The following is a 24,863-nucleotide window of genomic DNA, read 5'->3' as shown; positions in this document are numbered from 1 at the left end:
TCTCCGGGGTCTCAGGCCAAGGGAGGCCAAGCCTACCTGAAGACCCAGGGAGTGAACCTGCTGGGATATGGTAGGGATGTGCACGGAACCGGTGGTCCTGCCAGTTCGACAGCGGGGTGGGGAGGTCTCGCTTTAAGAGCAGGGGAAGGTACACTTACCCCTCCCTCCACGCTTCCCCTGCCAGCGTCCATTTTTGTAAAAGCTCATTAGGACGGCAGTGTACCTCCATGCTGCCCCGTTGCCCGGATATAACCGGAAGTCCCCCGACACGCTTGTGCACGCCAGCACTTGTGGTGCATGCGCATCATGCGCCCGTGCTGGCACATGCAGGCGCATTGGGTACTTCCCATTATATCCAGACAACAGGGAGGTATGATGTCGCCTCGATGAGATTTTACTAAAACGGCTGCTGGCAACTGGGAAGAGCAGCAGGAGGGGTAAGGGCACCCTCCCCCACTCTTAAAGCCCCCCGCCGCCGCCGCGGTTCTGTGCACATCCCTAGGATATGGCTTCCCACTGCCACCATACACCCGATCCCCATTTGCCCCAGGAAACAGTTAAGGAAACTCTTGACCCTTAAATAGTGTTTAGAAAAGAAGCTTTACAATAATCCGACTTTTAAAAACCATCGCCCCCCCCCAATACCACATACAGAAGAACACACAAACACATTTCCTTGAAATAAGATTTATTTTAAAACCAGTGGGTTTATGGACTTCAGAGAAGGAAGGGGGGGAAATCAATTCAAGCTTTTTTAAAAAAATCATGGATTACAACCTTCAGATAGTTTCTACCTTAAGAATTTTGCCTGCTTGTGAAAAAAATAAACCCGCTTCCTTGCATAGGGGTACATTGTGAGCAAGTCCTCTGGCCTGTAACCGACTGCCTTTCCAAGCAAACGACTCCACCTCCTTGCTGTGACTTCCATCAATAACATGACTAGAGAGCAAGGTGGAAACAAGACCTCTCTCTGTAACTGAAAGCAGTTTGGACAGACCTAGGCCTTGTTTAAAGACACACTGCGGTGGCCAGGCAAGGTCACTGCCCTGGGCACAGGCTGAGGGACAGGGCACACCTTTGCAGGCTCTCTCCATACATGCGGTCACACCGAAAGCATCGAGGCCACTCTGCAGGCAGAGATCCACAGGAAGTAAAATCCCAGATGGAGGAGAGGAATACTCTTTGCAAAGAGAGCACCAGCTCTAAATTTAACCTTTACGGAACTTTGCTTGCACGCAAGAATAATTTAAAAGAATGCATTTATTTTTGTAAAAATATACACAGCTCAAGGAAGTGCATCATTTAATACTTTTCACAGTATTGCGTAGGAGAGTTTTGAATTGTGTAAATATTTTTTTTATACTGGTCTGGCTTCTTTTCTAAACCACCATGCCATAAATATAAAGCTAAGCCAATGAGACAGCATCCATGACGGTTGCAATGTTTTATCCCAGGGTTTGTTTGACAAAAGCATTGTAGAACATTAACACACTATCCTTTTAGGTGTGCAGAAAGAAGGGATCACCAGTCTTCCTCTCCACTAGCCCCAAAGAGCTACAGCACAGACCTGATCCAGCTCATGTGCTGGAAGGAAAACAATCAAGACACATTGTGTGTCAGCAGAAGCCAACAGTGCTATAGGGCTGCTGAGAGGACCCTCTTCTTCCAAATAAAAAATGACTACAGAATGGGATGGACACTTTTGCCTACTAAAAAACAAACACAGCACACAACACAGCATGAAACTGAAAATGCAGATCAGGGCTTGTGTTTTTCTTTCTTGCTTTTAAAGCAGCTATTGAGACATCAGTCCAAACAAGGCACTGAGACTCCCAGCTGCTACTGACTTTGCTGATGCGCCAAAGGAAGCGTTGGGAAAGTGCCCTGAAGCCACCAGAAATTATTTACATCAGCAGCTTCTAGAGGACACTTTTAAAAAGAAGTCACCTAAAGCCACATTCCACCTTTCAGGTAGTCCCACTGAACCCAGATCTATGAGCACCCCCCCACCCCACCCAGGGGTGTTTTGGCATTGAGAGTAAAATAGCCATGACACAACCAAACAAGTTCTAAATGCACAAATCAGAACCTGCCTGGGCCTATCAGAAAGCTACTGTCAAGCCCTCTAGTTAATTAAGACTTGAGATGTAGTCTGAAATCAACTTGTCATTTCATAATCAGATGGTTAGGTGTTTGTTGGCAATATTCCATAAACATAAGGGCAAGGAGTATTTTCATTCAATACTTACCTTATTTATCTGCTTTGCACTAAATAAAGATTGTATTTCTAAACTCTGCCATCTAAAACTGAGGTTTTCCTTAAAGTTGAAAATATAGAAAGGATGCAATGTACAGAGGGATGCAATGGTTTCCTGAGAGGTTTTAATCACTTTAATTTGTTGAAAAGTCTTAGTGATACTGCAAGCATGCTTTCTCTTTTTTTAAAAATAAAGATTAAGGGACTCCAAGAAAGCCACTGGAAAAATTAAAACATCCTCCAGTACAAGTTACCAGGCCATCCAGCAAATTTCTTTCACCATAAATCTAGACAGGCTGAATGTTTCCTTAATACAACAGATATCCAAAAAGCACGCTTATTCCAGTATCAAAACACTGTCTACAATATCCTGCTGTGACACTTAGGTTCTGATATTCTCTTCCATGGAATTGCCGCCACCACCACCACAATAATACATATTACCACAACCAGGCCAGAGGCTGCATTTTGTCAGCACACTACAAAAATACCAACATTTGTTTTAAAATACAGCCCAAGCAGCACAGATTTTTCCTTATAAAATTAACAATGATTTTTTTTTTAAAGTGTGGCACTCTTTTTCTGCCTAAACCCTGAGGAGAAGGTTAATACAATTGAAACAATGCCTGTTCTCTCAAAATACATACTGCGGGCGATTTTTTATAAAAAGATCTTTTTTTAAAAGGTAACTTGTGAAGTTACTGCCTACAAGCTCTCTGTAAAAAAAAAACAATTACACAGAAGGAAAGAACCACCAGGTTTCCCCCAAGGAAAGTTACCATAAATCCGCTCTGAATACTAGTGGCGAGAGGGGTGCCACTGGCCATCTCTGTAGCCCTCCCGCCGATGGTCGTAGTCATGGCTCCAGCCTCCATAGCTTCTGTCATCGTGGCAGTATTCATCTCGATTCCCCCTGAAGTGATGCTCCGAGCCATAGTCGCCCAGACGCGGCTGCTCCCGGCTGTAATGCCGGCTGTCAGGCGCGTAGGGGTGGCTGCTCACTCTGTTTTTACGCTGGGCCGACGGGGCCTCTGGGCGCCATTGCATGGAGGAGGCGGGCGACTGGGCAAACGAGGAGCTCTGCTGGCGCCCTGGCGAAGCAAAGCCGGACAACTCCGAGTGTGGTGAGCCATGCCTTCCGCCGTACTGCGGCTGCTGCCACATGACACTATTCATCTGGGAAGAGAAACACTCCTGTTAGGAAGAGGTGCCTGGCCCATCCGTGGACTGCCGCAGTCGTGCCCGCCCAGTGCAGAGCCAGCCGCAAGGCAAACGGCAAGCCCTGCAAGGACACCATGCACTTAGACAAGCCGGCTGGGAGACTGCCACACAGAGCAGACCTAAAGTGGAAGCAGACCTTCGGTGCACAAGCTCACGGTCACCATCATAGTTCAGCACTGGAATATTTTGTTTTGAGGCAGGGGGCAAGACAGAATGAAAGAGGTGTCGGGAAAATAGCCCCACCAGAGAGGTGTTTGAAAAGGCTCTTTGCATCTGAACTGGTGGAAGGCGAGGACTCTTCCTAGAGGGGGAAGGCCAGCCAAGCTTATGGCATCCAATGAGACACGAAGGATGAAAGAGGGATTTAACACACAGCATCCCTGCCACAGACGATGGCTAGCTGGAAAATGGAAGCCTCAGGGTGGTCCCAGTGCCAAATGCTCGATATCGCTGCTCATAACAAGCCGTGCAGGCCGAGAGTGCACTACTAAGTTATTTTTAAGGTCAGTGAAACACTTACTTTATTGATGGCTGAAATAATGGATGGTTTTCAATCTATTGATTACAATGATTTCTATGTAGTCTATCTAGGTCCCCTGACTAGTAACTTTTTGCTCTTTATTGTTTTTTGCTACTGTTTTACCTACATTGTAGGAGGCAGCTTGAGCACAAGTTTTTGAATGCCTACAAGGATGGCGGTGGTGTCCGACTCCTGACAGACCTAACCGGACACACAGGCTCCCGCGCCTGCCGTCTGCCCACCAGCAGCCCTTTGCTGACCATTTCCCATTAAACCATTACAAAGAGTTCTCACCACCGCTTGCCTCTGGAGATTATCAGGAGTCGAGAACGACCTCTGCACCGTTGGCAACCCCGTGGACAGGCTCTCCATGTTCCTCTCGTACCTGCTAAGCCAAGGCCAGGAGTCAGTCTTGCAGGAGGCGCCGATCAAACTGTTCACAAATCACAAGCTACCTTCACAGGCAACTTTGCCTTTTCACACTGGGCACTTGGGGAAAGCTAGCTCCATTATTTAGAACTACAGACATCTTTTCCTGCACCAAGCAAACAGGCATGCTGAAACAAAGGCAGCCCCATGTAGAGTGCATTGCAGTAGTCAAGCCTAGAACTTTTGAGATCATTAAGTACTTTAACCAGCATAAATAAATAACAGCGCTATTAATTTTAAAGAACTGTTATGCCACTTTCCCACAAAATGTGTGCAACAACAGGTATTGGAGCCTAAAATCTGTTGTAAACCGCCCAGAAACATAAGTTTTGGGCGGTATATAAATATGTAAATAAAATAAAAATTAAAAATCAACAGCTCTTTGGATAGCTCTTTTAAAACTACTTAGTTTGCAATTTGAGCTGTCACAATTCTGCCCCCTCCCCCACCACCAACCAAATAATCTTGTTTTCAACTTCAAAGCTGACAGGTTTGTCAAAGCTACTCAAAAGCACAGATTAGAAGCCTTGGGAACATTTCTGGTAACAACTCCTTAATCTGCTTCTCAATTTAGTAAATTCCCGAAAAGACTCCCTAAGGAAAACTAATTTCCTTGCTTCAGAAATGACATTTCAGATGCAAGACTTTGGAGTTCTCTTCCATAAGAAGCTGCTTCCAACAGAGTCAGACCACTGGCCCCTTTAGCGCAGCACTGTCTACACTGACTGGCAGCAGCAATCCAAGACACTCCTACCTCAGAGGTACTGCCAGGGATGGAAACTGGGAGCTTCTCCACACCAAAGCAAATGCTCTGCCACAGAGCTACAGTCTTTCCCCAGCAGCACCAAAACCTACAAAGGTGCTCAAAAGTGCAACCACATCAGTATTTTACAGCACCAGTTCTCCTCTGTGTCATTTCCCCACCTTCAAGTGAGCGACAAGCATTAACAGAGGACATGAAGTTCACAGACAGGATGACACTTATATTATGTCCACTTAGAAAGCAGCTGGAGAAATGATCAAGTGGCAAGGAACAGTAGCAGCAGGATCCAACACATCCTAGACAGAAGCAAGTCCCACTGAGCTCAATGGGACTTAGTCGCTAATAAGTGTGTTTAGGATTGTGGCCGAAGCGGAAGAGAAAGAGCTTACCTGGTAGAACCGGGCGGTGACTGCATCGCGCTGGAGGGGCTTCCATTAGCAGAGCCGTGCTGGGAATAAGGTGAGTTGCCCTCTTGGGAGGTGTGGCTGCTCCCTAAAGACAAAGGAGGCGTTTTTAAAAAACAACTAAAACAAGTCTCTTGCGCTCTGCCAAAGAGGCGAGAAAAAGGAACTCGCTAGCAGATGGAAAGCATGGCACATTATTTAATTGGCTCTGGAGCATCGCACCAGAGCACCACCGCGACAGCACACAAGCAGATTTCCAAAACAAGTGTTGCAACCGACTGGAATACCCAGTGGTGAAGATGCAATCGAGATGCAACACTGAGAAGAAGAAAAAACCAAGTTAATTGCATCTGCATTTAGCTAATGGGACAAGTCATGCTTGCCACCACGAGAAAAAACTGAGCACAGCACACACTTTGGAGCAGTCCAAAGAATCCCAACCCCACAGGAGTGAATTCATTTATTTTATTTTATTTTTTAAATTAAGCGGTTTGACGTATATGCCCATAATGCAATCCAAGCTAGGGCTCTGTCCCAGAACCGGCCTCAGTGGTGGGGTTCCATCCATGAGCAAGAGAAAAGATAAGCACAATGCTTCTGGACATGCACAGAGGATTTTTCTCTCCGGTCACAGCAACTCAGCACACATGCAGCTCTGCTCTTAAGGATGGTAAAGCCCTTCTGTCCCAAGCTATTAAAGCAGCCCTCGTGAGGGGTGCATTCACCCTCTTCAACTACATGGTTGTATTCATACAGTAGTTAATCCTAAAGCATATTTTTCAACACCTCAACACATTGCCCTCAGGAAACTGGCAAAGGAGTCTCCTCCAAAGCAATATCAGATGGAGAGGAGAGCTGGTCTTGTGGCAGCAAGCATTACTTGTCCCCTTAGCTAAGCAGGGTCCATCCTGGTTGCATATGAATGGGAGACTAGAAGTGTGAGCAGTGGAAGAGATTCCCCTCAGGGGATGGAGCCGCTCTGGGAAGAGCAGAAGGTTCCAAGTTCTAGCATCTCCAAGATAGGGCTGAGAGAGACTCCTGACTGCAACCTTGGCGAAGCCGCTGCCAGTCCGGGTAGACAACATTGAGCTAGACAGACCAACAGTCTGACTCAGTATATGGCAGCTTCCTATGTTCCTATAGCAAGTCAAATCAGCACAAACACTCACAATCACAAGTAGTACTGGCTGGCTCAGGGACCCTTTAGCCCAGGGCTGCACAACTTTGGCCCTACAGCTTCCACCATCCCCGATTATTGGCCGCCATGGGTGGGAATGAGGGAAGCTGCAATCCAGCTGAGCAGCCCTGTCAAGAAAAATGTGCACTAGTCGCACAGGCACAACCCAGCAGTTTATTCAGTTCTCTAGCACATTTGTACACCACCCCAAAACATGGGTGTCTGGGTGGTTTACAACATACAAATCAAAACAGAAGTTTAAACAGTTCAAAGCCACAATCCTAGTTTAAAAGCTGGGGCGAATAAAAGAGTCTTTAAAAAGCTATCCGAGATGGGGAGACTCTTCTTTCCACAAGGAGCACATTCCAAAGCCTCGGGGCAGCAACAGAGAAGGCCTGTAGTGGAGTGGCCGCCAGACCAACTGCTAGCAACTGCAGAGAGACCTCTCTGGATGATCTCAAGGTGCAGTGGGGCTCATAGCAAGTTTTATAGCACGGTTTTAAGGGACAGAGAAGAAGACACCCCTTCCACTTTGCCCAGACTGGGGTGGCCAACCAGGGTCTCTTCATCCCCATCACTCCAACCAACTGGGGGAGCTTGGGCTGGCCACCCTGTCTAGCTCAACGGAGCTGCTTTCAACATTTCACAGCTACCTGATCGGAACTGGATTTTGAGTGGCCTTCCAAAGAGCTTGATCCCATTCAGAAGGCTCATGCCATAAGGGACGGACTCCTCATGCTTGAAGTTGATGAATGCAAACTGCTTGGGCTTCCCATCCCTGTCCTTCGGGATCTTGACTTTAACGACGGGGCCGGCCTGCAAAGCAAGAGGGGAGGAAAAGCTCAGAATGGAACCGGTCAAGCAAACAAGGATCCATACAAAGGAACCAACAAGCAGCAAGAAGATCCAGCTATGAGCAATACAATACTACAAAATGAAAAGTGTTGCTGCAGTTGCCATCGGCCCGTCGGGTGGCTACTCGGGGACGGGCTTTCTCCACTGCTCCCCCCCCCAGGCTTCGGAACGTGCCCCCTGCGGAAATAAGCGCCTCCCCATCTCTGACAACTTTTAGAAAGGCAGTCACATTGGTAGAGTCACGTTTTAGAAAGGCAACGACACACTTGTTCACCCAGGCTTTTAATTAGACTGTTTTAAAAATCTGAACGTTGTTTTAAGTTGTTGCAATGCTTTAACCCTTTTACTTGTGTTTTGTTGTTGTAAACCACCCAAAGACTTGCGTTTTGGGCAGCATATACGTACGTTAGATAAATATATAGTCAATGAATAAAATAAGAACACGCACAAGTGTGTGGCGGAGTCTTAACAACACAAGCCTGAGGAAAGGCACCAGGGGAGGTGCACAACATGCCACATACACAACAGCCCGTGACAACACCCAAACAAACGGAGAGGCACGAGGGACATTTCAGCACCAGCATCAGGGCTTTTGCAAGAACCGGAGCGCAGAGGAACAGCCCCCGTCCTCCCCAGACCCGGAGGGCCCTTGGGTTCCGCGCTTTCCCTCCCCACCCCGAGGGCTCTGGGCCCTTTTGGTGCCTGCGGAACGGCCCGCCGCCCCCGAGCATGTGCAGACCGCCGAGCAGGCCATACCGCGGGCGGGACACGCCCGGAGCCCCGCCGGCCCTCCTACCTGGTGGAAGAGCTCGAAGAGCAGCTCCTCGGTGACTTTGGGCTCCAGGTTACCCACGAAGAGGGTCCGGTTCGCCTCAGCCGCCGCCGCGCCCATCGCCTCCGCCGGCCCGGCAGCCTTGCCCAGTGCGCATGCGCGCGCGCGGAGGAGGACCGGAGGAAGCCACTGACGTCCACTTCCGGCCCAGTGGGCGGAGTTCCCCCTGGCGCCTCACTGCGCAGGCGCCAGCTCTATGCTGAGAGGCGACGGTATGGGGGGCTTGCGCACGCGCAGCGCCGCACGACCCGGATTTCCGCCCGCCCTGCTCCCCCCCCCTCTTGGGCGCTGGACTGCGCAGGTGCTAAGCCTGCCTTAGCACTTACTAAGGTTACTCTCTCGCGCGATCTACTGGCCGGCCTCCCCCCCGCGGTTTATTGTGTTTATAGAGAGATCGCTGCGTCTTCCCCTCTCTGTGCCTGCTCAGCGCGAGCGACAACGGCACAAAGCAGAATCTTCTCGCCAGCAACCGAACTGGACAGCAAGCTAGAAGGGACAAATGGCGAAACGGGCTTCTTCACCTCGGACCGCAGTGAAGCCCCTCCTCCTCCTTTGCATGGCGTCGGCTCGGCTCCAGCCCTCTGGCGCCCCCTTGTGTCTTCTCTGGGAACTCGTTGTCCTCGCACTCGCTACAGTCTCCGACCTCTTTGATAAAACGTGGTGGGTTGCCGCCAGGGAAGCTGGATGGAAGCTCTAATCCAGGCTGCATTAAGGGAGGGAAGCAGGTTGCTAGTCCTCGTTGTGCCTCAAGGACAGGGTTGCCATATTCAAGTTCAGGTGCTCTAATTTGCATACTATGTGGCTATTAATTTGCTTTTTAAAGCTTTATTTGACAGATTTGTATACTTTCTCCTCCTTCTCTGCCCTCCCATGTGATTGGATCCAGAGTAAAATCTGGGCGATCCGGGCAGCGCATTTGAAATCTGTGTAAATCCAGGTGGAATTTAGCAGCCAGGTGGAGGAGCCAAAATCTGGGGGCTACCCTAAATTCTGGGGTACATGGCAACACTACACAAGGGGTTGGTGGTGAGACCACTAAAAAGCCCTCCCTTAATCCCTCCTTGAGTGGCACAGTGGGGAAATGCTTGACTAACAAGCAGAAGGTTGCCGGTTCAAATCCCCGCTGGTACCATATTGGGCAGCAGCCATAGAGGAAGATGCTGAAAGGAGGCAATGGTCAACCCCCTCCTGGATTCTACCAAAGACAACCACGGCTCTGTGGGTGCCAGGAGTCGAAATCGACCTATGACGGCACACTTTACCTTTAATCCCTCCAACCTGAACAATCCCTGCTGCCTCCAACCTGATTCTAATCTCCCCTTTTGGGGCAAGGAGATAGAGCATGTGGTGGTGTGTCTCGGCTGTATTGGGTTTCCTTCCTAACTCTCCCCCTGCTAAATTTACAAGAAAACCACCCCTTTTAAAAGGGTGCCTTTTTGCTCTGTTAGCAGCGCTCAGCCTCAGGGAGTGGGTGCTTCCTGCCTCTAGTTCTCTTGTGCTCGCAGGGATATGCACATGGACAGTAAAGCCACAAGCCATGCGCAGGCAGCTGGCTGTTAGGTCTACCGCAGCAGAGATCTGTTTTGGCGACCTTTAGTAGTGTGTTTTCTTCTCTGCTTGTCTTTCCTAAGAGCAAACACTTTCTGGACTTTAAACCTGCGGAAGACTCACTATAGCAGAGCAACCCAAAACAGCCGGAAGAGAGACTTCAGCAAGATGGGCCCGTGGAAGGGGAGGCTGTGCTTTTTGGCAGGGCAGCTGGGGTGTTACGAGCAGCTTGTCCCAATTTTGGACTGTGCAATACTGGGAGTTCTGCATTGTGCAACTGCCAGGCATGTGCGTGCCAAGCCTCTGCTCTAGGCTCTGGTAAAAATTATGCCCCGCCTTTTCCCCGTTCTCTTGTGTGAATTAAGGGAAGCACAGTTTATGGTTGGCCCCGAGTTCCTCGTGAATAGAATCATAGTTTCCACAACTTGAACCCATCGACTTATTTACACACACACACACACACACACACACACACACACACACACACAGCAGGGTGATCTTTCAAATGGTTTTTAAGCAGAAGAGAAATGTCTCCTTGCAGTTCCGAGCAGGTTGGATGTCGGCCTTTCCGCAGGGAGGGGGCTATGTCAGTCTGGGGTGACCAGAACCACCAAGTGTCTTGGATCACCTCTCTGGGAGGGATTTTCCACTCATCTCTCCTTGGGCCAAACTAACCACTACACCATGCTGCTGGCTATGAACCCATGAACCCTCACCCAATATATTTTCATCAGGCTCTGGTAAAAATTGGAGAGAGAAATAATTTGGCACAGCAAGAGTTTTCCACAGCTCCCCCGTGGGTATGACTTCTTTTTGAAGCGATTTGCATAGAAAAAGGCATAAGTAGTAAGATGGTTGCTCATCACAGAAGGGCTCACAATCTAACCTTCCTTTTCTTAGCTGGGTCTTCCCCCATGCTGCTGCTGCTGCTGCTTCTCCTAACTTGACCACAGATGAGGAAGATATTACTCAAGGAAAGGTGTGAACAGAAAATCACCCAGTTCTCAGCCCAGCAACCAATACAAGAACCCAGAACCACAGTTTTTTTTTCCTTCTTAAGGGGAAAAAATGTTCATTATTTCTGCCTGTGGGAGAGGGAATGATGTGTGTGAAAGTGGAATGTGCTGGCAATATGTTGAGGTTGACTAAGGGCTCACAGAACCCTCGTCCCCTAGTTTTGTTTTACATCAGATCCCCCAAGGTCTGAACAGAGTAATTAGAACTAGGCAGATCTACCAGCAACCTTTATAGACACTCTGCCATTTTCTAGCCCCCTCCAATGCTCAACTTGTGCATTTGTGTAAATAAACATGCCAAATATTACAGCTGTGATCACATGGAACTGTGTCCTTGGAACTGCTTGCCACCATATCTGCAGCAGTGAGGCTGGCCAGGCTTTCCAACACTGCAGAAGATGGGGCTATCCTGGAGTCTGCAGGAGGTGTGGGACCCCTTCACACCCCAGTTAGCTAGCTACCAGGAAAGCCCCTGCTTCAATGCGGGTGGTCCACGATTGCAGACTTAAGTGGAAGGTGGGACAAGAAAGAGAAATTCAGCACTGAGGAAATAGGAAACACTGAGAGGAAATCCCAGAGAAGGCTCTAGTTACTAGTTATCAGGTACCCCTGGCCCCCAATAGGGGAGGTTCGTTCCTGGGCGGATGGAGCCCAATAATCAGCCCAGACGAGAGGACAAGATCAAAGCTTTATTTGCCCTTAAGGAGCAAGGTGCTGCACTGGCTAATGCTCAGAGCAGGACCAAGACTGATACATAAGCAGCACACTTTATACACCAAATTCTCCTTAGGAAAACAATTACCGAAAGTTACAGAAAAAGAAACAGTTATATGTCATAGGTCATAACTCAAGTTTGTTCCCCTTCTCGTCTGGGAAAGGGTCCGGCATTGTGCATGCAGTATGCCAGTCTGGTTTCTGTCATACCCCTGCAGCACTTGCGGTTCTCAAGCTAAAGATGTAATTCATGGGAAACAAAACCTAACTAAGAGAGAGAATTATTTTCAGCATAGACAAACACTTGATACAAAATGGGCAGTTTTTTAATGCAAAATGGCGACGCTTATGTCAAGCAGTTGACTTCTATATTCCACTATATATTGGCCATACATCAACTTCACTTCATGGAGGAGAGCTGGTCTTGTGGCAGGCAGCAAGCATGCATTGTCCCCTTTTCTAAGCAGGGCCGGTCCTGACTTGCATTTGAATGGGACACTACATGTGTGAGCACTGCGAGGATATTCCCCTTAGGGGATGAGGCCATAGCTCAGCGGAAGAGTACATAAGAACAGCCCTGCTGGATCAGGCCCAAACCCTGATCCAGCATCCTGTTTCACACAGAGGTGCTCTTACCCCTGGACTTTGGGGCTGAAGTCCAGGGCCTCCACAGCCCCTGGGGCCCCCCAAATCCTCTTTAGACTGTCCCAGGTGGTGTGGTCACCCGGCAGAGCATGATTATGCTTATTTTGCAGTGTCGGAGGAGGGGGGGTTCCAAAATTGCTTAGGTGCACCTCTGGTTATGCTGGCAGCTCTTGAAAAATCGGAGGGATCCGTTTGTAAGAAGCATGCAGTCGACGCTGTCATTGAGCCCCTTGGGAATTATAGTAGCAGGTCTTAACAACCCAAGCCGTTTCCTTCTAAGGAGCTTCTTTTAAAACATTGCTTTCCTCTCCAAGGAGGAAATCTGGCCAATAGCCCAGAACATAATCTCTTCCACTCTATGTTCACATTGCAGACCAGGCAGGCGGTCCCTTTCTTTCTTCTGCTTTCTAATGGTATTGCGTCCTCCAATCCTCACCTTCAGTTTGCATGTGGCCCACCCCACATACATCAGATCACATGGGCGGGGGGGTGGCCCTATCCATCCCCAGCATCGCATCCCTCCAGTGGCTGTTTCGGGTGTCTCTCTTTTGTTCAAAAGGGGTAGATAAATAAACCGCCTTGGGATGGTTTTAATGAAAGGCGGTATACAAGTTTAACAATAAAACAAATTTGACAATAAATAAATACCTGTCGTATTCATATACTATTCATTGTATTGGATTCCATAGATGGCTTTTTGACTAGCACATGTGGTGTCCTAGCAGGCAAGGCTCACATTGATCAGTCCCCAAAGGAGCTAGAGATATAGATTGTTGCGAGCCAGGGAGGCCCCAAAGGAGGTTCCGCTGCCGTTGCTTCCTGGCAAAAGCACGGGTTGCCCCCCTCTCTCCTGTCCTGCCCAAGAGCTGCGCTGCCTGCCGGCTGGCTATTCTTCCAGGTCCTGCAAATAAGGTCTGTCCCCAGACTGTTGCACTGCACACATGATAAACACTTTACAGCATATGAATACATGGAATGTCAATAATCCTTCCAGAAATGCAGCAGTGCTGTTTCTGAGATAAGGGAGTATACACTGGAAGGTTTCTGAGATAAGGGAGTATAGGCTGGGAGGGCTTTTTTTTTCTTGCAAAGGATGCCATTTCACAGGGCGCTTTTTGCAGCAAAGAACCGATTCTTGGTCATGCTCCCCTTCAAAGACTTGCTGCTGCTGCTGCCACCAGTGCTCCCTGTAACAGGAATTCCCAGCTGCTGCTGACTACAACTCCCATCATCCCCAGCCAAAGGCCATTGCAGCCGGAGATGCTGAGAGTTGTGGACAGGGTGCCGTGGCCACCCCCCACTTCATGGATGTGGCCAGCACTGCGGTGGCATCCCATGCTTCCTGGGCAGCGGAATGGGGCTAGCAGAGTGGGATGCCTGCCACCCGATCCGTTGGTCCTGAGGTGTCCCAAAGGTGCTGGGCTGCAAGGTCAGATCAGGGGTTAATACAGCACTGTGCTACAGCAACCTCCAACCCAACCTATGTGGTGCAACATCAGTAGTGCTTGTAATGTGGCTTACGAGGATGAGTAGTTGATTTACCTCCGGGGGCTGCGAGGAATGCCCAGGACAGGAAGGGGCAAGAGGTGGGAGGTGTGTTGTGCATATGGCAACAGACACATGTGTGTGCTTCTCACATAGAGTAGACAGGCAGGGCACCTGCAGATTCCTTCACAGAATCGATATCCAGGCCGGAAACCCGTCATGTGGAAGGGGCCCTTCTGGGAAGGGGAACGTTTGAAATGTGCTACGTTTGTACTGCGGTTTATTCTTGCTGTCTCCTAAACTTTTCTGAATTCAAGTCAGGTTTCAAACCCAGCCTGCCTTTCCCTAACCTTAATGGACATATCCCAATTAAATATTTACAAAGAACCCTGCATTGCTTGGTTGGTGCCATAAAAACAGCACCCAACCCCACATTTAAATGTTCAAATCAAGATAAAGAAAACTGATCTGTAACATCAAGATAAAATGCCTGAGAGACAGATGGGAACTTCATCTCTTCAGTTTCAATACTGGTTTTTTTAAAAAGACAAAATATGCATTTATATGATATGCCACTTTTGAGTGGGAGCATAAAGGAATCCCTCTAGATGGTTGCAACCACGAGAACAAGGTTAGAACAAGGTGAAGTAGGTTAGGCTGAGAGAGAAGTGACTGGCCCCGAGTCACCCAGCTAGTTTCATGGCTGAATGGGGATTTGAACTCGGGTCTCCCTGGTCCTAGTCCAACACTCTAACCACTACTCTACGCTGGCTTTTTCTGAAAGCCTTACCAGTGGGCGAATAGGATGAGAGTGGCTGATGGGGGAAAAACACCTAAAGGAAAATCAGAGTTTGGCATCAGTTATATAAGCAAGAAATCAACACCCAAGAAACTATTATTCAGAGGCCAACTGGAAATTCATTGCAGTCATGTTCTAACTAGGACCAACTTCCATCCGAGCAAATGAGAGGGTCAGAATAAAAACGTCCATTTCCCAAAATGAGAGGCCAAAGACAGGAACATTGCAAGCATTCCAAAAGCACATCTCCATTTGGTTCCAGATACACATGTGCAGGCACCAGGCACAACTTAGAAATTTAAAATCCCTTGCTTGCAAAGAATAATTTCCTGGGGGGCGATGGTCTTCTCATTTACTGACCTGGTGTTCAACAGCCCATGCTTGAGGTACAGTGAGCAGAAATTAAAATAAAAAGAAAATTATCAACTTCACTCTCGTCTACTGAGGCATGGCTGCTGGCACCACAGCAGAGGGATAGGGAGACTAATTATTAGGTCCTCCAGGTCAACTCACCCATTTTGCCCTACAAGGAAAACAATAAGAAACATCGGGAACATGCAAATACACAGGGCAGTTTATTTTTCCTACCAAGAGATTCCAGTTACAGGAGTCTGCAGAGTGCATGCAACAGCTTTCTAAGCTAGCCAAAGGAAGGGACACACCTGAGTCTCCTGAGCAGAACTGTCAACCATGATCCAAATGGCCCTTATGCTTGTATACCCCTTTCCCCCTCATCAGAACCCCTATCCAAATATGGCACAGCTCGTTTACGTGTGTGGTGATTAGCTCTGGCCTTGGTTCTTCACTCCAGGAGTACTCCTGATTGGCTACCTCCGTGGCCCACAAGGTGAGTTCCGTTCTTTATTGTGATCCCTCCATATATGTCTTGGCTTCCTTTATGTTAGCTGTGTGGCACTTGTGGGTTTGTTTGTTTTTCCTGTGTCCATGTGGCAATCTCCTCATCCTCTGTTGTAAAGTCTGTACTTCTTGAGAGTGTAGGGACATAGGAAGCTGCCGTATACTGAGTCAGACCATTCGTCCATCTAGCTCAGTATCGTCTTCATGGACTGGCAGCGGCTTCTCCAAGGTCGCAGGCAGGAATCTCTCTCAGCCCTATCTTGGAGATGCTGCCAGGGAGGGAACTTGAAACCTTCTGCTCTTTCCAGAGCAGCTCCATCCTCTAAAGGGAATATCTTATAGTGCTCACACTTCTAGTTTCCCATTCATATGCAACCAGGGTGGACCCTGGTTAACTAAAGAGACAAGTCATGCTTGCTACCACAAAACCAGCTTCCTGTCTGGGAAGTACTGTGTTGTAAGGTCTCTGCTTCCGGAGTAGTTACCTGAGAGCAAGTATTGAGTCAGAATCTGTGTCAGATACTGCCCTTGACTAACGGTTACATTGAGCTGGTGAGACGCCAGAGACAGGCCTTCTGTCTCTTTAAAGTAGGGGCAAACTGTGGCTGGGCATGGTGGGAGTTGTAGTTCAACAATGGCTGGAAGGCCAAGGGGGGCTACCCCTGCTTTGACGACGTGTACATTCTTAGGCCAAGGCAAGCTAATCAAGACTATGAATACTTTCCTCTTTTCAATAAGGGATTGTTATCCCTTATCAATACAACACTCATCAATACTACCAATACCTTCCCCTTATCAATAAGTCCTACAAGTGGGCTATCCAGAGATTGCTGCTGGTCTTCCTTTGGATGAGAGAAGGGTCCCAAGGAGCCACAGCCTGAACATCGCTAACCCTCCTCCTCCTCCACCAAGGACAACCTTGGCCTCCATCCAATCGGCCATACCTTCCAAAACCTGGCTCTTCACCGCTCCTAGAGAAGCAGAACCCCTCCAACGCTAAGACCCCTCCCCTCCAGGGGATCACAAAAGCAACACTCCCACCCCAGGGCCCCAGTTCCCCAGCCTTCCAGCTCTCCGCTAATCCGAGGACACATTCGGGAGAAGAGATGCAACAAGCCACCGCCCGCACCTGATGTTTCCTGTTGCCGAATTCTTTCTCGCAAGCAGTGACAGAAACCGTTCCTGGCACACCTTTGGCAAGCTGCAGAGCTTTTCCATACATTGTTCCCTGGAAGGGCAGGGCAACCACCAGTCCTGTTAAGACAGGAAGACGCTTCCCCAGGTGCTGCAAGATCTGGAACCCAAGTCTCCCTCCATTGCCCTCCCTGCCCTTTGACAACTAAACTCCATCACATCTCCGCTACACAAATAATCAGTGTGTGTGTGTCCCCCCCACCCGCCCCCACTGCCTTCATCTCAGTTTTTCCACAGTACTTATGGTGCAATCTTATACATGTCTGCTTGGACATAAACCCCACTGTGGTCAATGGGCCTGACTCCAAGGTAAAAGAGAATAGGATTGCAGCCTCAGCTTGGCAGAGATTGCAGCCCACCAGCAATGCCACAGCTAATAACAACAACAACAATAATAGTAGTAATAAACCTTATTTGCTAGCTGCCCCATAACAAATTGTTCTCTGGGCGGCTCACAACACAGGATTAAAACATACAATAAAAACACACAACACATTAAATCATAACAGACAAAAAAGGTGAAAAGAAAATACAGAAGCACTTAAAAACTCATTTTTAAATTAGTTAAAAATCAAATCAAAGCTGAAAATCTGAATGTAAAAGGCCTGAGTGAACAAAAAGGTCTTTACCTGGCATCTAAAAGAACAAAGTGATGAAGCCAGGTGAACCACCCTGGGGAGGCTATTCCATAAGTGGGGTGCAACCGCCGAAAAGGACCTCTCCATGGTAGCCACCCAACTCAACTCGTTTGGCAGGGGGAGAGCCTCCGTAGAAGCTCTTAAGGTCCAGGTTCTGACACAGGGGGCAAGGCGCTCTCTCAGCTAAGCTGGTCCAAAGGCCATTTAGGGCTTTAAAGGTTACAAACCAGCTCAAAGGGGGACTTGTTTGAATCTCCTTCTGCATTTTAATGCAAAGCAGAAACAAGTGGTGAGAAAAGGGTACAAGCAAACCTCGCCATTCTGATGGCCTTCACAAGCGCTACTTCTCTCCCCTCCACTCCCCTGCCTAAATGCTGCTCGATTTATCATAGAGAAAAACTTGGCAGAATTTTTCTATACCTTGTTGCCTTGAAGGGCAGGGCAGATCAATTCCTGCCAAGACAGGAAAGCATCCCCAGGTGTGCCGAGGACTGGTGCCTGAGTCCATCCCCACCCCTTGAAAATTACACTCAAGCATGGCCCCTCCCCAAGAATAATTTGGGCTTTGGAGGGGGGAAAAAATCCAAAAATTTAAAATTCAGTACAATCCTATAAATTTTCTACTTGGAAATAAGCCCTCCTGTGTATGGGCAATAAGTGGATAAGTCGAGGGCTGTTGCGGCCACAGCTAATAAGGTGCCGGAATGAGCAGATTCAACTCAAGGGGCAGAGGTTGCATTGCAGCCCTGTAGGAATGAGGGGGAGTTGGATCTCCTTCTTCTCCTGCGCAACCAAGTGCTGAGAGGAGGCTGCAAACCAAACCCAGCCCAGCCCTCCAATCTCCCTGGCCTCAGTTTGCTACTCTGGGTTCGCCTCCACCACTGCCGCCCTGCCCACATACTCTTAGCTTCAACATGCAAATTGGGTTTGTAAAAAAACCTCGAGGCTGGGGTCCCTGATTGGTTGCTGGGCTGGGTCCAGGGTGGGTTTTTCTTCTCTGGGATTACCTCCCCTTGAAAGCAGTTCAGCTGAAGCCCAGCTGGACAGCATTCATCTCTCACACAGGACTTCAGCAGCAGACTAGAGCTCTCCACAGGTCAGGAGAACGTCTGAAGATGGAGACCTCAGCCAGGAATGTTCCTTCCTACATTGCCCTCTCTATTTTCAACTTGTTTTGCTGTTGTTTGCCACTTGGAATTGCTGCTCTGATTTTCTCTCTTCAGGTGAGTCTCTGCTGCTTCTTTTGTGGTCTGTCTCACGTTTGTAACTTAGGTCAGAGTCAAGCCCTGCTGAGTAAAGGGACACCTTTTAAAGTGGTGATTCTCTTATATTTATTTGGTTAATTAAATATAATTGTAAACCACCCAGAGATGCAAGTTTTGGGCGGTATAGAAATATTTTAAATAAATAAAATAAATAACAAATATTTAGCAGGGGGAGAGCAACTGGCCCTATCCAGCCCCAGCACAGCATCCTTTCAGTGGCTGTTGCTGATATCTGCCTTATGTTTCTTTTTAGACTGCAAGTCCTTGGGGGATAGGGAGCCATCTGATTGATGTATCGTTTATTCTTCTGTGTAAACCGCTTTGGGAACTTTGGTGGAAGAGCAGTCTATAAATATCCGTAGTCCGTTGTATAGCGTCAAAATGCAGGCTGCGCCCACCTGGGCAAAGCTAAGGCTGCACCTGCACGCTTTTCTCCAGCAGCAGCAGCAGCAACTTGAGCCTCTTCTTCAACCTCTGGTGCAGCCGGCATGTGCGTGTCAATCAGCAGTGACTAACAGACAGACAAGCCGTGTGGTGTTAGTGGTCTGGGACGGTGTGTGAGGCAGAGGGTTTGCTCGTGGTGAGTCAGCAGTGGTGGTTTTTCCTTAGCTTGGTATTTCCACGGTACGAAACAAAGACAAGTCAAGCCTCAAAAATCAGGGTAGGCTCAAGAAGTAGACTCTTTTCTCTTTTTAAAAGACCCACATCAACTCCAGGATGGCTTTGTGGAGTTATATGGTTTTTCTCCCCACTCACAGGTTTGTTCTTTCTTTCTCTTCTTTCCTTCCCGCAAAACGTAAGGCAGAGGGGGTGGGCTGGGGTTTTCATCTCCAGATGGATTCCAGATGTTGGGGGCAAGAGGTTGCTATTGTGATGATTATCCACATGCTGCTGGTCCCCTGTCCCCAAAGAGCTCACAATCTAAAAGGAAAGCTAAGGTGGATACTGCTGGAGGGAGGCAGCATTGGGCTTGGATAGGGGGCCAGTTGTTCTCCCCCTGCTAAATGGAAGGGCATCTCTACTTGGAAAGGGGCCCCTTGGCCCAGTTAGCAGGGCCAGGAGTCCCGTTTTCCACCTGAAGTGGAAAAAGAGGTCATGGGTGGCTGGAGCCTCTTCTTTCAGGCACTTTCTTGAACAGCAGCTCTAAATGTGTAGAAGAAGAAACCCTAAATAGATAAGAGTATCTGCTTTGGCATATTGAATTGCACTTTAAAAAAACAAAAACCAAAACCACTTCTATCATTAATTTCGCCTCACTGTATCTTACAGTATTTCCCCAAATTGAAGGTGACTCTGAATTTAAGATGACCCCCTTTAAAAAGTAGAAGTTAAATACAGGTTATACCTGCATTTACTCAAAAGGAATAGGTCTCTGAATTTAAGAGTACCTCCCAATTTCTAATATCAAAAAACCATGGGGAAAACCTAGTCTTGGTTTTGGATTCAGAGAAATCCAATAAAAGTCCACCCCCACAAGTAAGAAAGTAGAAATTTTAGAAATGGATTTCTTTCTGCAAACAAATGTCTGCCCCACGTCCTTGGGAGGAAGGCAGAGAAGAGACAGCTGACTGCATGGCTGTTTCCTTTACAACACAAGTTAAAAATAACATGAAAACATTAAAAACAACAAAAAGCATAAGAAAACATCAACAAGCCATAAGAAACCAAGACAGAGCAGCCTGAGAGCAGAAAGACAGGTAACCCCTCAGGGAGAAGAGCCGGAACCAAGAACAATGCCTTCTTCAGTTGCTCTTTAAAAGCAGCCACCGAAATGGGAGGGTTGTGGCTGAGCATCAGAGTCTGGAAGGCAGTGCTGCTGGGCATCAGACTTCTAGGTAGGAACGTAGGAGGGACCTTCTTGGAGTTGCCTAGGCATGGAAGCCCACTCTGGAATCCAGGGCAGGAGGAGTGGGGATGGGCAGGCACGAGAGCGAAGGCTATTTGCAAAGGTTTGGGGAAAGCTGAGGGTGTGTCGAGATATACAATTCCAGGCAGGCTTCCTTTGTGACTTTTTTCCCATGGCGCTGCTCAGGATTATCAGCATCTACCCACTGCTGGCAGTGAACATTCTGCAGATGTTTTATGCATCCTTCCAAATGTTAGTCCCTGAATTTTATGCATTCTTCCCACTGTTAGTCCCTATTTAAGACATGGACTGCTAGTAGTTTGCTGCCAGCCAAAAATCCCCCCTCCGCTCCTGAGTGGAATGCCAAGGAATGTTCATAAACATTCTAACCTCTGAAAGGGAAAGCGTCAGAACAGGGTATTCACATTCACTCGCCCACACTGTCAGAAGCGATAGGGGACCATCTTCCCTGCAGTTACAGGAGCCTCCGTGGCAAGCCTGAGACATCTGTCACTTTACTCCTGGGAGTTCTCCACACAGCAGGCTTCACCACAAGTTTTCTGGGAGGCTTTGCTGCGAACACTACGTTACCCCCCAAAACCTGACACAAAAAGTGGATTTTTTAAAAACCCTAGATATAAATCAGGCTGCACTCTACATGCGGTGAAAAACCTGAATTGTGTGTAGAGTGTTCCCTAATGGCTCGCAGGGACTTTGGGGTAAATCTACCTGATATGTGAACACACACCCGCCATTCGAGGAGAGGCAAGCTAAAGGGCTTTAAAAGCCCTGTGTGAGAAACCTCCTGGTCATCTGAATGTTTAACCACCAGCTGGGAGGAATGTGCCACTGTGTTCTGTTTCCATACTTCCCGTGGATTAAAAGGCTGGCCATTACGCGAATACTAGGCGCTGTCCAGATGGCACGCTGCTACTGCAGTGTCGCAACATATCCCTTAAGCGTCCTTCTGTACTGCCTGGGTGCTGCGCTGTCAGCAAGGGGCCGTTCTCATTTCCGATGCCGTCTTTTGGGTTTTATTGCTGCATTACAGCCCCATAACGTCACATCTGCGTTGCAAAAACGTAGCTGTGTGTGCCCGTTGTAGGAGGCAACGGATTTCAACTGCGGTTTTAAATCGGCACCACAAAACGTTGCAGCTTACGCCACTTTTTGCACTGTGAAGCCAGCACCCTGGAGAGACCATCAGGATCTGTTCTGTATCCCCCCCCCCCGCCGCCCAAGGCAGGAGTTCTCCAGGTTGGGTCCCCAGACATTGCTGGGCTCCAACTCCCCATCACCCCCAGCCCCTGTTTCAAGTCCCCTCTCCCATTTCAGACTATAACTAAGGTGGAGATCATTTTCAGCTGGGGATGAATCGATGTGCTATCAGTCCTTTGCTCCTGTCACTCATCCACATATTTTGTGCCTCTGTGTGTTTTCTCCAAGCAGTCCGCATAATGTTTTTAAAAAGCCTGACTGGTTTTTCCTGCCATTGTAGCGGACATTTCCTGATAGGAAGAGATGTTGCTTGCAGCTCACCGCAAGGAGGATGGCACAGCAGCCTCTGCTTCCCGGCAGTAGCTCTGGGTGTGCCTCTCTCCTGCCCCGCCCGGGAGCCCCGCTGCCTGTGGGCTGCCCGTTCCAACTCTGCAGCTCTGCTTGCTGAAAGGGCAGCCTGCGGGGGGGGGGGAGAGGAGCAGCCCAAGCTTCCCCCCCCACCAGCCACCGACCCATCAGGACCAGCTGCTACCGGTTGCTTCTGTTCCACACCATGAGATCTGGTCCGCCTAGGCCAGGGTTTCTCAACTTGTGGGTCCCCAGATGTAATTGGACCAACTCCCATAATTCCCTACCAAATGCCACTGGGGCTGGGGATTATGGGAGTTGAAGTCCAATAACATCTGGGTACCCACACATTGAGAAACCCTGGCCTAGAGCTTTCCCACACAGGGCTTTTAGTTCGCAACTCCTCCGGAATGGAGGGGGTGCGTTCACGTATTGGCCAGAGTTACCCCAAAGTCCCTGTGAGCAACTGGGAAGCACTTCACACACGATTCGGGTTTTCCATATACGCGTTAGAGTATAGCCCAATATATATCCAGGGTTTTTAAAAAATCTACTTTTTGCATCGGTTTTTTAAGGCAATTTCAAACTAGCAGTCAAGCCTGCAGTCTGAAAATGCTCCTGGTGTTTAATCCATTCAGTGACATCACCCAGTTGAACCTATTCTGGCACCGTTTTTTGCAATGAACCAATGTCCCATTTCAAAATATTGATGTTAAAAGGGAAAGATTTGGAGTTTGGCTTTCAGTGGGTACCATACAGCCAACTGACCAGACCAGCACTTAAGTTGTCAGAACATATCTTAATTTTAAGTTGGTTTTTAGCTCGCCTTTTTTAGCTTGAATTAATTTGTCTGGTGTATTCCCAGCAGATATAGTTGCGAGTTTTGAGGTTTACAATTCTACATTATGGAGGCCCAGGACACCATCCCATTTAATTTTAAAGAAAAGAAGAGCTCTTGGGAGCCTTCAGGTGGCTTGTTTTTCCAGGAAAAGTCTAGACTTGTTTGTTTGTGGCAGTTTAGCAAGAAGCTTAGCTTTGCATGAAATGAAGGTGAAATATTTTATGCAAATAATCATTTTGATGAAAGCTGTTCTCACTTACGTTGTTCTGTAAAGGGCCATGAACTCCGCAGTGACCAGAGAGCCAGGATGCTGAAGCCAGACTCTCATCAAGCTAGAGGAGAGGTTTACTGCATGCTTAGCAGATGCGTGCTGTGTCTCTTCTTTTGTAAATAGCAGTTGGATCAAGGCCCAATCTGGATCGAGACCACATTTGGAGGAGGGGGGCTTGCTCTTCCCTTGCCCCTGCCATGCACATCTTGGTTCTGATCCAGATCAAATCCTCATTGGGCTGCTATTTACCTTAGATTGGGTGCTCCCTTGGGTGACAGTGGAAGACGCCTTTGTTGGTTGGTTTTTATCCTGCTTCCATGACCTTCCTCAACGAACCCCCTCCAAGCTTCAGGGCCTCTACATCTGCCCCGCCTTGCTGCCCCATGAATCCTGCCATGCTTGCAACTGCAATGTTATTTGACCCTCCTCTAGTCCCATTTTGTGGTCAATGCCAACTTCTTTCCGCTCCCTTCACTTCTAGGTGCAGAATGCCGCTAGCACGGGAGACATGGCCAGGGCATCCAAATCGTCCCGCACCGCCCGTTTGCTGAACATCATTGGGATTGTCACTGGAATAATTATTATAATCATTGTGATTGTGATTTATGCTGTTGGGGCAAGTAAACACCGTTGAAAGAGATGGTCACCTGCACTCCCAGAGCATGCTTCTGCCACAGCCCATGTGGGGTAGAGCCAGCTTATTCCGACGTGAGCAACGAGAGCTATCCGCTAGCAAGAAGACCACTTCCAAGCTACCATGATGAGAAGTTGTCTGTGTGTATAGAGAGTTGCTACTCTTCTGTATTATCGCTCAGTGGTTAATTGCTTTGCCTTTGAATATTCAACTGTACATGCTGCACTTATCACTGTGTAACAACTTCAATGCCAATAAAACCAAAATGCTGTATGTGGACCTCACTGTATGTTATCCACTCCCTGGGATTATTAAACACATTTGGATCCCATCATTCATGCATGGACTTCTTCAAATGGTTCCCCCCCCCTCCATTTCAAACAAGTGTCTTGAAACAGGTCTTTCACAACTTCATTGTGTGTTAGCTAACTAGAAATGTTGGATATTTGCAGGAAAACTGAAGATAAACCCCTTAGTGAATGGGTTCACTAAGGGTGAAGGCAGATATATATCTGGAAAGTTGAGCTTTCTGTGGATCTAGGGTCAGTCTCTTCTGGGCTGAATGGAGCTCAGGAGAAGCTGAGGCTATTCACACGATGGGAGAAAATTGGGCTAGCGGAAGCTAGCCCGATTTTCTCCCATCATGAGAACCACCGAGCTCGGCTGCAAGCCCGGTGGTTCCTAAGCGGGTCACCTGCTTAAGTAGCCTGGTGCTAAAACTGGGTTTTTCTGATCGTGAGTTGCCGGGCGCGACTGCACGCACCTCACGAGGAGACCCCTGGAGGGGAGGCAAAAAGCTTCTGTTACTAAGGTCAGTAACAGAGCCGGCAGTTGTGTGGGCAGCTGGTTTGGCCGCCTGGAGCAGACTGCTCGGTCTTCTGCGGGGAGAGCAGGCTAAGCCCGCTAACCCTACTGAGGAGGTTCCCACTGATCGTGGGAACTGCCTCACCATTTATTACTGTTTCCAGGAGAAATTGGCAATGCAGATTGCTGATTGGCTGGCCCTTGTCACACAATGATGCTCCTGCCTCCATCCTGGAATTCCATCCAGTCGTGCAGATGCAGGGGTGTAGCTATCATTGAGT

At 48.4% G+C, this 24,863-nt stretch overlaps 1 protein-coding gene and 2 long non-coding RNA genes across 8 annotated transcripts; 2 read left to right on the top strand and 1 right to left on the bottom strand.

The window, feature by feature from the left end:
- Positions 1–671: 671 nt before the first annotated feature.
- Positions 672–8,920, bottom strand: RBM7 (RNA binding motif protein 7). 5 transcript variants are annotated; one of them, XM_053269839.1, is made up of 5 exons: positions 8,785–8,920; positions 7,425–7,587; positions 5,580–5,682; positions 4,293–4,386; positions 672–3,433 (listed from the first exon to the last, which is right to left on the bottom strand). In XM_053269839.1, the coding sequence occupies exons 2-5, from the start codon at positions 7,483–7,485 to the stop codon at positions 3,056–3,058; spliced, it is 636 nt and encodes a 211-aa protein (XP_053125814.1). In that variant the 5' UTR covers positions 7,486–7,587; positions 8,785–8,920; the 3' UTR covers positions 672–3,055. The 5 variants fall into 5 exon arrangements, with proteins under 5 accessions (XP_053125814.1, XP_053125812.1, XP_053125813.1 ...); XM_053269837.1 differs by lacking the exon at positions 8,785–8,920 and adding an exon at positions 8,423–8,737; XM_053269838.1 differs by lacking the exon at positions 8,785–8,920 and adding an exon at positions 8,423–8,736 and having other exon boundaries at positions 4,293–4,383.
- Positions 8,921–8,977: 57 nt separating this feature from the next.
- LOC128333826 (uncharacterized) lies at positions 8,978–11,329 on the top strand. Of its 2 annotated transcripts, none has more exons than XR_008311085.1 (2): positions 8,978–9,118; positions 10,907–11,329. It is a non-coding gene; the product is annotated as an uncharacterized LOC128333826 (long non-coding RNA). The 2 variants fall into 2 exon arrangements; XR_008311086.1 differs by having other exon boundaries at positions 8,978–9,235.
- A 6,717-nt stretch (positions 11,330–18,046) lies between these two features.
- Positions 18,047–24,112, top strand: LOC128333773 (uncharacterized). Its single transcript, XR_008311067.1, has 2 exons — positions 18,047–18,578; positions 23,626–24,112. It is a non-coding gene; the product is annotated as an uncharacterized LOC128333773 (long non-coding RNA).
- Positions 24,113–24,863: the final 751 nt, after the last annotated feature.

The sequence above is a fragment of the Hemicordylus capensis genome, chromosome 8 (genome assembly GCF_027244095.1).
Source record: "Hemicordylus capensis ecotype Gifberg chromosome 8, rHemCap1.1.pri, whole genome shotgun sequence".
Lineage (NCBI taxonomy): Eukaryota > Metazoa > Chordata > Lepidosauria > Squamata > Cordylidae > Hemicordylus > Hemicordylus capensis.
The sequence above is the reverse complement of the archived record's forward strand: the minus strand, read 5'-3'. Positions and strand labels throughout refer to the sequence as shown.

Coding starts and splice junctions, on each gene's coding strand:
- RBM7 (XM_053269837.1), bottom strand. CDS start 8,518: ATGGGCGCGGCGGCGGCTGAGGCGAACCGGACCCTCTTCGTGGGTAAC. Junction 7,588..8,422: donor TCTTCGAGCTCTTCCACCAG/GTAGGAGGGCCG, acceptor CTTGCTTTGCAG/GCCGGCCCCGTCGTTAAAGT. Junction 4,387..5,579: donor TCACCGCCCGGTTCTACCAG/GTAAGCTCTTTC, acceptor GCCTTGGCTTAG/CAGGTACGAGAGGAACATGG.